The sequence below is a fragment of the Aethalodelphis obliquidens genome, unplaced genomic scaffold (assembly GCF_003676395.1).
Source record: "Aethalodelphis obliquidens isolate GAN/ISIS:26980383/991018 unplaced genomic scaffold, ASM367639v1 scaffold7, whole genome shotgun sequence".
Lineage (NCBI taxonomy): Eukaryota > Metazoa > Chordata > Mammalia > Artiodactyla > Delphinidae > Aethalodelphis > Aethalodelphis obliquidens.
The window spans coordinates 645252-658674 of NW_020837951.1; the positions used below are offsets into that span (position 1 = coordinate 645252).

General features: G+C 64.6%; 2 protein-coding genes across 4 annotated transcripts; one reads left to right on the forward strand and one right to left on the reverse strand.

Annotated features, from left to right (window-relative positions):
- Positions 1–1094: 1094 nt before the first annotated feature.
- Positions 1095–2831, reverse strand: SSNA1 (SS nuclear autoantigen 1). The gene is made up of 3 exons (XM_027104213.1): positions 2660–2831; positions 1984–2183; positions 1095–1644 (listed from the first exon to the last, which is right to left on the reverse strand). Exons 1-3 carry the CDS (start codon positions 2709–2711, stop codon positions 1537–1539), a joined length of 360 nt encoding a protein of 119 aa, XP_026960014.1. The 5' UTR covers positions 2712–2831; the 3' UTR covers positions 1095–1536.
- Positions 2794–13256, forward strand: ANAPC2 (anaphase promoting complex subunit 2). Of its 3 annotated transcripts, none has more exons than XM_027104200.1 (13): positions 2794–2990; positions 3266–3903; positions 4857–4989; positions 5983–6157; positions 6302–6421; positions 6754–6871; positions 7524–7705; positions 7936–8197; positions 8540–8615; positions 8699–8902; positions 12380–12509; positions 12662–12897; positions 12985–13256. In XM_027104200.1, exons 1-13 carry the CDS (start codon positions 2880–2882, stop codon positions 13195–13197), a joined length of 2598 nt encoding a protein of 865 aa, XP_026960001.1. In that variant the 5' UTR covers positions 2794–2879; the 3' UTR covers positions 13198–13256. The 3 variants fall into 3 exon arrangements, with proteins under 3 accessions (XP_026960001.1, XP_026960002.1, XP_026960004.1); XM_027104201.1 differs by having other exon boundaries at positions 2800–2990; positions 8056–8197; XM_027104203.1 differs by having other exon boundaries at positions 2803–2990; positions 3281–3903; positions 8056–8197.
- Positions 13257–13423: the final 167 nt, after the last annotated feature.

Below are 13423 nucleotides of genomic sequence, written 5' to 3' on the forward strand. Positions count from 1 at the left end.
CCTGTGGCCCTAGTTGCCCTGCTTCTCCTCCCAGCCATCCCCTTGGCTGGGAGAGGGACTTCCCTGTGCCTACCCTGTGAGCACCCCCAGTCTCTGGGGCTCCCCTTGCCTCCCAGAAGCGGCTCAGTGGGAGCTATGGTGGGAGGTGGGACGCCAGGTAAGCTCTCTGGGGTCTGGAACTCTCTGTGGGCCCGGGTGGTTGCTGCAGCTGTCGGGTCCGAAGTGGTTTCCCTGAAGGGCCAGAGCCTGGGGGTGGACGAAGTGCAGGGCAGGTGGTGGGCAGAGCCTCAGGGATCTTGCCTCCTGTTTGGATTGGAAGGTTCCCTGACCCACAAGGGCCTGCAGGAATGCTGCGGCAGGCAGACCACTCCCCTGGGGTAACGTCAGCAGGGAGGTCTGATAGATCTGGAAAAGTGACAGAAGACAGCTGCCCACTAGGGAGCGGCTCCCGGCTGGGCTGTGGCTGTGCCGAGACCGGCCGTTCACAGTCCTGGCGTCAGACGCAAGTCTTTTCCTCTTGGAGCGTCAAGCCCACGGGAAATGCCACCTGGCCAGGCTTGGGAGGAGGAAGGCGTTTTCTTGGGAATGGTGGGCCCAAGTTTCTGCAGACCTTCTCAACCAACACATGCTTCCCAACCCCCCGATCCCCCACGGACAGCAACTGCAGGGACCCCATGGGGGCTGACAGGCCAAGGCAGGTGGACCCATGGAGGACTCGGGATGGAAGGCAGGGCCCTGGGCTGCATGGGAGACTGGCCTGTGACCAGAGAGTGGGAGCAGGGGTGCTGCTGTCCGGCAGAATCTGGAATTACTGAGCTGGGGTGCAGCCACTCCCAGGGGACCTGAGCGCAGGAAGAGCGTCTCCTTGGGCCAGGCCTTATGCTAGAAACCAGGACCAGTGGCCCTGATGGGAGAGGTGGGTGACGGGGGTCACATGAAACGCTTAGGGGCACCCTTAGCTCTGAACGCAAGGCCGGTCACAGAGAAAGCCATCCCTTCACGGAGGAGCCGTATTACAACTGGACAAGGATTCGTATTTTGGCTCTAGGGGGGCCCGGCAGCCCCACACTCCTGACACAGGCAGCAGGCTGACGTGGATCTCTACAAAGACAATCTTTACTGACAGTCACAGGCCCCAGGCAAGCTCTGAGGTGAAGGAGGGCCCCAGCCCCTCCCACACTTGCCTGGGCACCTGCGGGCCGAGGGAGGGGTGACAGGACTCCCAAGGTGCTGAGACCAGAACCGGGCCTTCCCCGCGGCCCCAGGCTGGTGTGGAGGCCTCAGTGGGACCCTGAGTAGAGCTGCCCTCTCCAGCGCCTGTGTGAGCTCAGAGCCAGGATCCCCACCTGGTGGGCTGTGCTCAGGTCTTTCCTGTCACCCAGAGCTGGTGAAGGTTGGCAGTTGCCTCTTGGCACCCCAGACACCAAGAGGAAGACGCTGCTGCCGTGAAGGACAAAGATGCTTTGAAGACAGACTTGCCGGGGGCTGAGCCGTAGAGGGGGCGCAGTGGAGGCAGGCCCTCCGCCTCTGGCCTCATCAGCTGTCCTTGCCTCCGCTGCTCCTCTGCTCGGGGGCTGCGGCCTTGGTCAGGTTCCCCGCTTCCCTCTTCAGGACACTAAGCAGAGTCTGCGAGCTCTCCAGGATCTGCGAACAGAGACACCAGCCGGTTAGCACTGCTCCTCCTGTTGGAAAGCTCCCGTGGCCCGGCCCCCCTCCCGGGCCAGGGCCTGTCTCCCCTCTGAGTCTGGCCCAAAGCCCCTTCCTCACACCCTGGGAAGCCAGGCTGAGGTCATGGCTCCTGCTGCTGCTCTGCGGCTCACAGTCCGGAACCCGCTACGCGGTGATGAGTATGGTGCCGACAACAAGACCCAGGTCACTCTGAGCGCGGTATTGTCACCACGGGGGGCCTACAGCCTGTCTAGGCACCCCTGGGCCAGAAACCCTTGACGGGCTCGGTCCAGCACTCGGGCCCCCGAGCCCCACCTTGAGGTAGGCAGCCTCCGTCTCCGCGATGGTCCGATCGAACTCATTCCGAGAGGCTATCTTGCGAGCCAGGTTCTCGTTGACTCGGGCCAGCTTCTCTGTCAGCTGCCTCACCTCATTCTGCAGCCGCTGCTTCTCCTCCTCTTCCTGCTGGATCTGCCGGCACAACTCCTCCCGCTTCTGACACAGCTCTTCGATGCCTAGGGTGGGCCGAGAGAGACAAGCGCGGTGGGCCCAGAGCAGAATGGAGAGCACCGCCCCTCCAGCTCTGGAGCCCCCTGCTCTGGAGAAGAGAAGGCTAGTGGATAGTGGAGGACCCGGGTGCCGGATGGGCCACCTTTCGCCCGAGCCAGGCCAATGTCCTGCGTCCGAGGAGTCTCAGAGTTAAGGAAAGCACCGCGCGAGGCTAGAGGCGCGAGGCCGGGAGGCCGTGCGTACTCAAGCCCATCGTCCTCTGCTCACTCCACAGATACCTAACCCTCGGGGCGGGCCACAACGCGGCTGTGCGCTGGGCAGGTCCGCACGGCGTCCGCGCCGCCCCGGCCCGCAAAGCCGCGCACGGACCGTACAACACGCTCGGCCGCGCGCTGCGGGCCAGCTACTGCCCGGGACCGCAGGCCGGCGAGCCCCACGCCCTCCCAGCCTGCCCGGCGGGCCCCACCGCTCGGCCGCTCACACTTGACCAGCTCGTTGTTGTAGTTCTGCAGCGCCGCGCCCTGCTGGGTCATGGTCGCCACCCGGGGTCCCGGCCGCTCCAACCGCCGTTACCGCATCCGGGTCCGCGCCTGCGCACTGCCTACAGACGGCGAGTCCACGGTACACGTCACTGCCGCGCGCCTCTCGTTTGCGTCATCGCCGCGCGCCGCGCCGGCGGCTCTAGGAGCTGGTGGGAGCAGATGGCGGCGGCGGAAGCGGCGGCGCACAATGACCCCGGACCTGCCCAAGAGCTGCTGGTGGCCTGGAATACCGTGAGCACCGGACTGGTGCCGCCGGCCGCTCTGGGACTGGTGAGGCCCGAGAAGAGGGCGGCGGGCCCGTGCGGGGTTCCCGGGACCCTGTGCGTCCACTCTCGGGTTCATTCGGATCCCTCCGCCCGCTTCTGCCCAGCTTGTTTCCCCCAGAGTCCTTTATTGTTCCACAGCCTGTCCCTAAGCGTGGGCCCTGCATCCGTGCGACGAAGGGCAGCGGGGTTTCCGTAGACTCCCCTGTGCTTTGTCCCTTTCCTATCTATCTTTATCTGTCACTGCTTTCTCCAGCTCTGCGCTGTGTTCTCTTCTTACAGTTTTCTGTACTCCAGGCGTCCTCCCGGACCAGCGGTGCGGTCCCTCCAAAGGAGGAGGAGCTCCGGGCGGCGGTGGAGGTTCTCAGGGGCCACGGTCTGCACTCGGTCCTGGAGGAGTGGTTCGCAGAGGTGCTGCAGAACGACCTGCAGGCTAACATATCTCTCGAGTTCTGGAATGCCATCTCCCAACGTGAGAACTGTGCAGACGAGCCCCAGTGTCTTCTGCTGCTCCTCGATGCTTTTGGGCTCCTGGAGAGCCGCTTGGATCCCTACCTGCGTAGTCTAGAGCTCCTGGAGAAATGGACTCGCCTGGGCTTGCTTATGGGCACCGGTGCTCAGGGGCTTCGGGAAAAAGTTCATACCACGTTGCGGGGCGTCTTGTTCTTTTCCACTCCCAGAACTTTTCAGGAGATGATCCAGCGCCTCTATGGGCGCTTCTTGAGAGTTTACATGCAGAGTAAGAGAAGAGGAGAAGGAGGAACCGACCCCGAACTGGAGGGGGAATTGGACAGCAGATACGCCCGCCGCCGGTACTACCGCCTTCTGCAGAGCCCACTCTGTGCCGGATGTGGCAGTGACAAGCAGCAGTGCTGGTGCCGCCAGGCGCTGGAGCAGTTCCACCAGCTCAGCCAAGTCCTGTGAGTACTTGTGCCTGCGTGGCCGTGCCCCGTTCCTCCTGGCTCCTGCTTGCCCCTCTGGGTCCAGCTGGCCCCTGCAGAGAGCTGCTGGCAGAGGTCTCTGCCACCTGTCCTGGTAGCCAAAGAGAGGGTCCCCAGGATCCGTGTGTTGTGAGTTTTTACCTTTCACCCTGGACACAGGTGCACCTGTCACTCGCCCTAGCTCAGGGTTTCACACTTTGCTTATGCTAAGATTCCACGTGATTCCGAATTTCCTGGGCTGTGCAGAGTTTTGTTGTGCTGTTTGTAGCCTCTCAGAGGAGGAATGATGTTTATCCTATGGTTGCAAAAGGTGTGACTGTTGTTTTTTCTCTCTAGAACAAGTCAGAGATTAAACCAATGTACTGGGCAAACTGATTGCTCTTCTGGCCTCTGGAAGAGGGAAAGATTTTGTTGTCAGAGCCAGGTCCTGTCATGTGGTTCTTCCACTCTCTGTGGTCACTTATGATGATTTTGTCACTTTGAGTGAAGTGGCAGCAGTGCAGCTGTTAGAGAGTCTCTTGGCTGGACCGAGGGTGTGATCGGATCCACAGAAGCTTTGTTCTCTCAGGAGCCTTTGTCCTCACAGATCGGCATCTGCACCAGAGGGCACAGACAGCTGCATCTGTGTCTGTGGGGCTAGGGTAGTGACGTATTTAGCTGTTGTCTCAGGGCTGTTTCTGGGAGGTGAGCCTTGGCCCCAGTAGCCAGACGTGCTGACCACGTGGGGAAGGCTAGTGTCCCGGCCTGAGCAGGGAGGCCGGCTTGGGGGGGGCGGGCGGTCGCTGCCAGTGCTTGTCTTCACAGCAGCTTTTCCTCGAAGCCTCTGGTGCAGCTGTGCCCCCGACGGGAGAGCTGTGGGCGGTACGTGCTGGGGTGGGGTTGGGCGCGTGTGCGTGTGCTCTGCGTTCTTCATGGGCAGGGCTCTTCTCCAGACACAGGCTTAGTCTGCTGGAGCGGGTCAGTGCCGAGGCCGTGACTACCACCCTGCACCAAGTGACCCGAGAGAGGATGGAGGACCGCTGCCGGGGCGAGTATGAGCGCTCCTTCCTGCGTGAGTTCCACAAGGTGAGGACCCCCACGGGCTGTGTCCTTGTGGATTAGAGGTTTCTGGCAAAACTGACACCTCAGTTTTAGAAACGGCCAGAGCGTGGAGAGCCGGGTGCGTCAGGACGTTGCTGGTGCTGGAAGTCGTCTTGGTGCTGGCTGGAGGCCAGTCATTCTGGGCCCGTCCTGGTGGAAGGAAGAGCCTGTGATGTACTTAGTGAGGTCTTCGCGGGGCCACGTGGCTGGAGGCCGTGCCAAGGTCTGGGGTATCCCAGTGGGGGGCCTCGGGGGCATCCACGCTGTTGGGACGTGGTCTGGGATCTGCTCTGGGCTGCACAGAGTTGAGGAAGAGCTGCACCCAACCACGGCGGGGGGGGCTCAGTCCGCTCCCACTTCCCAGCTGCTCCCCTCCCCTGCTCTTGGATCTGTTTCCTGAGGATGCAGGTGAGCTGAGGGGATGCGGGGTGGTGTTCGAAGCAAGTGTCCCTGCCACGGGGTGGGGGGCGGTGTGTGAAGCTGGAGGTCTGGCGGGTAGCTGTGCCGTCCCGAGGCGGCGCATCGTCCGGGTGCTCTTTCCGGTGGCTGGGTGGCCGTGGGAAGACATGGACACGCTCGGGTCCGTGTGGTAGGGTGTCCTGTCGATTTCACGTGCACGGGCTCAGAAGCGTTCCCGCTAGGTGCTGTGGGTTGTGCGTGGGGGGGTCTCGTTGTGCATGGGACCCCCAGGGTGTGCCCGTCCGCTCAGATGTAGCGCCCTGTGTCAGAGCCGCTGTTGCTGGGGATGAGCACGGGTGCTGGTGTGTGTGGAAGGGGCCTGGGTGTGTGTTGGTGGAGGCCCTCGGAGGCCTCCTTTGGGCCCCTTGTCCTGCTGATTTTAACGTGCTCCTGGTCTTCAGAGGAGGTGGCCTTGGGGGCTCCCAGGGCCCAGCCAGAGGCGCGGGTACCTGTGTGGCTTCTCCTCGTCTCTGTTCTGGGCTTGGCCCCCAGAGTCCCACACTTGTGTTCTCCCGACAGTGGATTGAGAGGGTGGTCGGCTGGCTGGGCAAGGTGTTCCTGCAGGACGGCCCCAGCAGGCCTGCGTCCCCGGAGGCTGGGAGCTCCCTGCGCCGCTGGCGCTGCCACGTGCAGAGGTTCTTCTATCGCATCTACGCCAGCCTGCGCATCGAGGAGCTCTTCAGCATCATCCGAGGTCGGCCCCGCCTGCCAGGGAGCCGCCTTCCCGTGCCTCTGCCCTTCAGCTCGTTGAGGGTGGGGCGGCGGGCACATCTGGGCCCTTCGCGCGCAGTGCGTGCTCGCCACATGTGCACGTGCCAGGACCAGCCTCTCCCCGCAGACTTCCCGGACTCCCGGCCGGCCGTGGAAGACCTCAAGTACTGCCTGGAGAGGACCGACCAGAGGCCGCAGCTTCTTGTGTCCCTCAAGGCTGCCCTGGAGACGCGACTCCTCCACCCAGGTGCCGCCCGGGCGAGGCCCACCCGCCATTCACCCTCAGGGCCCGGATCTGGAAGCCCAGGCCTGGGGCCTGTGGAGGGAGTGGGTTTAGAGGCAGTTTTGTGTGGTCCTTTGGGGGCAGGGGCAGTGCCCGGTCCCTTCAGAACAGACCCCACTTTGTAAGGGGAGAAAGCAAGTGAGTGCAGGGGGAGCGGCGGGGACAGCTCCCTGCAGGTCACGCGGGTCTCCTGGGGGTGAGGTGGGACTTGCAGGTCACCTGGCCAGGGTGGCTGCCTCTGTGTCCCTGTGTTGCCTGGGCCCATCTGTGACGGAGCTCTCCCGTCCCGGCCGCAGGCGTGAATACGTGTGACATCATCACCCTGTACATCTCCGCCATCAAGGCGCTGCGCGTGCTGGATCCCTCCATGGTTGTCCTGGAGGTGGCCTGTGAGCCCATTCGCCGCTACCTGAGGTGAGCTCCAGGGCCCCACTCGTGCAGCTGCACTCCCCGTGGGTCTTGCTGCAGCCAGAGGGGTGTGGTCCTTGGGGAGCCAGGGACGCTCCATGTCCCCTCCTGGGCCGGGCAGCTCAGGCTGGGCTCCTTCCTCCTGCCAGTGCTGGTTCCCACGCCTGTGGCCCAGGGTCACCAGGCCCGTGTGCAGGTCGCGGGGCCCACACCAGCACAGACAGGTGGCCCTGCTTGCTTTGCCTCACGCCAGCTTGGCCCCAGGGCTGACGGGAAGGGGGGGCCTTGCGTTGCTGGCCTTCTACCAAGAGGAGCAGAGCCTCTCGGGCTGTCTGCCGCGGGATGTGTTGGAGCAGGGGCCACGCACAGCCACCCAGAAACCCCTAAGCGCACAGTGGAGTCTCGGGGATGGGGCCGGGCAGCGTCTGGAGCTGCTCTGACTCAGGCCTGCTGCCTCCTGGCCGGGCGCGGCCTGGCCTGTGTCTGTCTTGTCGTCTCAGCTCCTTCTCCTAGAAACTGATTTAGCGTTAGGGGTGGCGGGCGGGGGAGGGAGTCTCACGCGCTTACCTTTAGCACGTGACTGACGGCCCTGGCTGCAGGGGTCAGGCGGGGTCCCGTGTTCAGGTGGGACAGGCGGTGAGGGGCTCGTGCCTGACAGGACGCGGGAGGACACGGTGCGGCAGATCGTGGCAGGGCTGACCGGGGACTCGGATGGGACGGGGGACTTGGCTGTTGAGCTGTCCAAGACGGACCCGGCCAGCCTGGAGACCGGCCAGGACAGCGAGGATGACTCCGGCGAGCCAGAGGACTGGGTTCCCGACCCTGTGGACGCGGATCCAGGTCAGCGCCTGCCGGCCCTGCTGCCAGGCTCTGGATTTCGGGGGGTGGTCCAGTCGGGCAGGCGCTCTGGTCTCCAGGTGTTGCCACGTGGGCTCTGGAGCTCCAGGGGATCCATGGTCAGAGTGTAACCCCGCCTGGGTCCCCAGGGTTCTTCACCTGGCTTGGGTGGTGTCTCCGCCCAGACCCGTGGGGGGGTGCCCTGCCTGCCTCACCTGCTTCTGCCGCTTCAGCCGGAGAAGGAGTGGGTTTTCGGCATCCCCACCTCATGGGCTTGGCCGGGCACGAGCTGCCTGGCGCCATCTGTGCCGCCTCCGTGTCTGAGAGGCGCCGGTGGTGCCCGTGCCATGCAGGGAAGTCCAGCTCTAAGCGGCGCTCCTCGGACATCATCAGCCTGCTGGTCAGCATCTACGGCAGCAAGGACCTCTTCATCAATGAGTACCGCTCGCTGCTGGCCGACCGCCTGCTGCACCAGTTCAGTTTCAGCCCCGAGCGGTGAGGCCTGTGAGGTGCCACTCCGGGTCCCCAGGGAGGGGCGGCCTTCACTCGCAGTGGCTGCTCTCTGTGAGCCCTGGTGCGCATCGGGGATGCGCTGGGTCCCCGAGGCTGGGCGGGGGCTGACCTGTGCTTGGCCTCTGCCCCCCGGGGGAGGGGGGTCATGGGGGCAGCCAAGGAGCCTGGGGCGGTAGGTCCCAGGGCTTCCGGCCCTCCTGGGGTGGAGTGGGCACAGGGCTCCCGCCTCTCCTCCTGGGCTGGGGGGATGGGGGGGCAGTGTCGCTCTGTAGGTGCCAGTTGGGGTGGGGGCACACCGCAGCCCTCAGAGTTGCGTCCTTCCAGGGAGATCCGCAACGTGGAGCTGCTGAAGCTGCGCTTTGGCGAGGCCCCAATGCATTTCTGCGAGGTCATGCTCAAGGTAGGTGCCTGGGGCTCCCCGCCACCGCCTGGCCCCTACCCCTGTCGGTCCCGGACCTTCAGGAGGCCCCGTCTCCCCCACAGGACATGGCAGACTCGCGCCGCATCAATGCCAACATCCGTGAGGAGGATGAGAAGCGGCCCGCAGAGGAGCAGCCGCCGTTCGGGGTCTACGCCGTCATCCTCTCCAGCGAGTTCTGGCCGCCCTTCAAGGATGAGAAGCTGGAGGTTCCCGAGGACATCAGGGAGGCCCTGGAGGTCTATTGCAGGAAGTACGAGAAGCTGAAGGTATGGCCGCGCCTCTGGGGCGCCGGCACCTCGGACGAGTCCCTCTGCGTCTGCGCCCTGCGCTCGGCACCCTCCCCTCCCCTCCTGGGAGCCTGTCTGTGCAGGTGTGCACACTCTCTGCATGCTCTCCTGTGCCCCCAAGGCGCTGGGAGTGGGCGTGTCCCTGGGCCGCCTCTTCCACCGTCCACCCTCTTGGCCTGCAGGGATCGCCCCAGGGGGAGTCGGGGGCTCTGTCTGTCCCATGGGCGTCTCCAGGGAGTCTCCAGGTTGCTTTTGAGGTGTTTGACCTCTGCCCCTCCGCCCTCCTGCCCCTCCTGCCCTTCCCTGGCAGCTGCTTCCTGGAGTGCCGGGGCGCTTGGGCACCCAGACCGTGCTGTCTGCTGTTAGGTCCCTGGGGCCACAGGGCTCGGCAAGGAGAAGGGGGTGTGTGGGCTGGTCAGGAGGCCGGGGGCCAGGAGTGGCCGATTGGCAGAGTTTATCGCTCGTCCCCTCCAGTCCTGGCGTTGGGAGTCCAGGTGAGAGGTGTGGACAGGTGGATCCTGGTGTGGGCAAGGGTCCGTGGCATGGAGGACCCTTCTTCCAGGTGATGGTTCAGAGGAGCCGTGTTGGGAGAGAGGAGGGAGTTTGGGACACCTGTCCCAGGTTTCAGGGGACAGGTGGAGAAGTGGGTTCTGGGGCGTTCAGTCTGATGAGTGGGGTGTGGGGCCCTGAGAGGCCACCGGCCGGAGGAGACGCCAGGCACCCAAGCAGAGGACAGGGCCGCAGGTGTCCAGGGTGCAGACCCTGAGCCCTCGAGGGACCTGGGACACCCCTGGAGGTGGGAGCCCTCAGGACAGAACCCCAGGAGGGCGGCAGGTGGGGCTGGGCTGGGACCCTTCCTGCCCCTGCGTGGGGGGTGGTGCTTGCTCTGTGGGGCCTCGGCGCGGCCCCGCCCCCGCCCCCACACCCCAGTCGAGGACGTCCACGTGGCCCGCCCGTGTGCTCGGCACCCTCCCCCGCTGCTCTGGCTGCCCTGCTGGCCTCTGCGCCGCAGCTCGCCTGCCTGGAGAGGCCCCGCCGGCTTCCTCCGCAGTTCCCCCTGGGGCCTGGGGGTGGCTCAGGCGTGCCCTCCATCTCAGGCCGTGGACCCGGCATGCCAGCGCTGGAGCGGCCGGCAGGCCCCCGCTCTGTGCCAGAGGCCAAGCCTGTGGCCACGGTGCCTCTGCTTCCCGCCAGCCGGGCTCCTGGTCCGAGGACTGCGCTGGACACGTGCGGGTGGCCGTGCCTGTGCCGTCTGCCGCTGGGCCTCGCGTGTGCCCGCTGCAGGCCAGAGTGGTTGTAAAGGTCATGGCCTTGGAGCCAGAGGGCGTGGTTACGAGCTTGGCCAGCTGCCAGCTGTAGAGAGGTTAGCTGTCGCCCCCCTTCAGAGCTGGGGGCGTGAAGAAGGGCTCAGAGCAGCCAGTGTCCCCCAGGCCGGCCCTGACGAAGTGCCCCAGACAGGCGCCGTCGGTGCCCCGGGAATTTATTGTTCCGGTTCTGGCAGCCAGCAGTTCACAGCCAAGGTGTGGGCAGGGCCGCGCCCCCTCCAAAGGCTCCAGGGGAGGGTCCTCTTGCCGCTTTCAGCTGCTGGGGCTCCAGGTGTCGTCGGCTTGTAGAGGCGTCACTCACCCCTGCATCGTGCCCCACGGCCTCTCCTGGTGTCTCTGTGTCCACGTTCTCCTCTTCTTATGGGGACACCAGTCGTACTGGATTAAGGGCCCCCCACGCCAGTGTGACCTCACCTTAACTAGCTGCATCTGTAGTGACCCGACTGGCAAATAGGGTTACGTTCTGAGGCACTGGGGGTGAGGACTTTAACATCATTTGTGGAGCTCACAGTTCAGCCTGTGAGAGTCTACTTTCTGGCCCCCCAAATTCACGTTCTTCTCACGTGCAAGTTACATTTAGCCACGTCCAGCGTCCCCAGATTTTAACCATTCTGGCACCAGCTCAAAGTCCCAGATCTCTAAGTCAGGTCAGGGTGAGAGCTGGGGCACGATTCTCCTTCAGCTGTAAACCTATGAATAAATCTTTCTCTGCTTCCGAAGTCTAGTGGTGGGACAGGTGTTGGGCAGACACCTGCCCTCCAAAAGGGAGATACTGGAAGGAAGGGAGGGTTCCCAGGCCCTAAGCAAGTCTGAATTCCACTGGAGGAAATTCCACTCCATCTGGCTGGGTGCCAGTCTTCTCTGCCCTCGGGGGCAGCCCCACCCTGCCAGGCCAGGCCTCTGCAGCACGGCCCTGCCCTCGGAGTCATGCTCTCCCTCTGGCTGTCCCTCCCTTTCCACCCAGGCTGGCATCGTTTCCACTGCTATTAAATTCTCAGGAGCCTTGCTGGCCTCCGTGCAGTTCTCGGCGTCCAGTCCGTGGGCCTGGGGGCTCTCACACCTCTACTGACCCCTCTGTCCTGGCTCCTGGGCACTGCTGGTTGGTGCCACCTTGACACAGGTCACCTCTAGGGCCATAGAGGCTCTGTCTGCAGAGCACACGGCAAGATGTGCAAACCACCCAGTGCTCCTGGCTCCTTTCTGCTCACCACGTCCTCCCTCGGTTTTCTCTCTCAATTCACTACAAGCGGTGAGGAGAAGGCAGGCTGCACCTTCCATACTTTGCTTGGAAATCTCAGCCTAACGTCCAGGTTCCTCCCTTGCGAGTTCTGCTTTCCACCCAGCAGAGCACGTTTCTGCCGCCGCGTGACGGGTCGCCTTTCCTCCCATCTCCGGTGATGTGCTCCTTGCTTCAGCAGGCCTCACTGGAATGGCCTTTCCTGTCTGTATTTCTACCAGTAGCCTCTCCAGGGCAACCCAAGATTTTATGAGCCTGCAGCTCAAAACTTGCCCAGCCCTCCCCATCCCCCAACACCGCAGCCACGTCCACGTGTTCTAAAAAGGTATTTGCTGCAGCAGCACCTTCGCCTCCGGCGGAAGTCTGTACCGCTGTCCTGTGGTGGCTGTAACAAAGTACCGCACACCAGCTGCTAAAACAGGAACTTCTCTCGGCTCTGGAGGCCGGGGTGTGAGATGGAGGTGAGGGCCTTCTGGAGGCTGCGGGCGAGTCCTCCCTGCCTCTGCCGGCCTCCAGGGGCGCCTGTGTCGCTCCAGCCTCGAATGCCGTCTGCCCTCCCGCGAGGACACTTACTGAGTTAGATTAGGGTTCGCGGTACTCCAGCACGACCTCTTCTTCCCTAACGACATCTGCAAAGGCCTAGTGTCCAAGTCAGGCCACTTTCTGGGGTCCTGGGGCCAGGACGTGGACGTTTCTCTCAGAGGTGCAGGGGCCCTCGCTGTTAGGGGGTGCCGGGGGAGGGGGAGGGGACTGGAGTCCCGCCGTGTGCTGGTCCCGTCGCTGCCCGCCAGGGTGGGGGCCGGTCAGGGAGCCCTTCCTCACCCGGTCCCAGGTAGCAAAGCCTTGTCCAGCTGGACCCGCTGGGTGGCCCGTGCTGACCCCAGCCCTCCCCAGGCCATGCGGACGCTCAGCTGGAAGCACACCTTGGGCCTAGTGACCATGGATGTGGAGCTGGCTGACCGTACCCTGTCCGTGGCGGTGACCCCTGTGCAGGCGGTGGTCCTGCTGTACTTCCAGGACCAAGGTGAGCCCCCAGCCGCCCTGCTCTGGCCGCGCCTCCCGGGAGGGCACCGTTCCGTGTCCGGTGGAGGGTGGTGGAGGGTGGTGGAGGGTGGGTGGGACCCAGGCGGCCCTGGCTGTGCCCTGAGGGTCCTGTCGGTCCCGCCCCGCCCACAGCCAGCTGGACGCTGGAGGAGCTGAGCAAGGTGGTGAAGATGCCCGTGGCGCTGCTGCGGCGGCGCGTGTCGGTGTGGCTGCAGCAGGGCGTGCTGCGAGAGGAGCCGGCCGGCACCTTCTCAGTGGTGGAGGAGGAGCGGCCCCAGGACCGGGACAGCATGGTGCTCGTCGACAGCGACGACGAGAGCGACTCGGGCATGGCCTCGCAGGCCGACCAGAGGGAGGAGGAGCTGCTGGTGCGCGCGGGGCCCGGGCCGGGCGGGGGCGGGGGGGGGCGCCGCCCAGCGCGGCCTGACCGCCGGCCCCGGCCGCCGTGCCCGCAGCTCTTCTGGACATACATCCAGGCCATGCTGACCAACCTGGAGAGCCTGTCGCTGGAGCGCATCTACAGCATGCTGCGCATGTTCGTGGTCACCGGCCCCGCGCTGGCCGAGATCGACCTGCAGGAGCTCCAGGGCTTCCTGCAGAGGAAGGTGCGCGACCAGCAGCTCGTCTACTCCGCCGGCGTCTACCGCCTGCCCAAGAGCTGCGGCTGAGCCGTCGCCAGTCCCCGCCCGGCCCCCAGGATGAGAGTAAAGCAGACGGTTCTTCCTCCCTCCCTGTCCTGCTGGCTCTGTGGGCTTCGTGGGCATGCGGTCAGGTTCTCCCTCCAGACCAGCCTCTGGCAGAGCCTGGCAGAGCCCGGGCCCCAGGAGTCGGTGGGGAGCTGCACACCTGTATTTGGGCTCCAGGCCGGGAGTCCTGGCACGTGGTATCTCTGGG

Coding starts and splice junctions, on each gene's coding strand:
- SSNA1 (XM_027104213.1), bottom strand. CDS start 2,711: ATGACCCAGCAGGGCGCGGCGCTGCAGAACTACAACAACGAGCTGGTC. Junction 2,184..2,659: donor CAACAACGAGCTGGTCAAGT/GTGAGCGGCCGA, acceptor GGCCCACCCTAG/GCATCGAAGAGCTGTGTCAG. Junction 1,645..1,983: donor CGGAGGCTGCCTACCTCAAG/GTGGGGCTCGGG, acceptor CTCTGTTCGCAG/ATCCTGGAGAGCTCGCAGAC.
- ANAPC2 (XM_027104200.1), top strand. CDS start 2,880: ATGGCGGCGGCGGAAGCGGCGGCGCACAATGACCCCGGACCTGCCCAA. Junction 8,616..8,698: donor TCTGCGAGGTCATGCTCAAG/GTAGGTGCCTGG, acceptor TCTCCCCCACAG/GACATGGCAGACTCGCGCCG. Junction 12,510..12,661: donor GCTGTACTTCCAGGACCAAG/GTGAGCCCCCAG, acceptor CCCCGCCCACAG/CCAGCTGGACGCTGGAGGAG.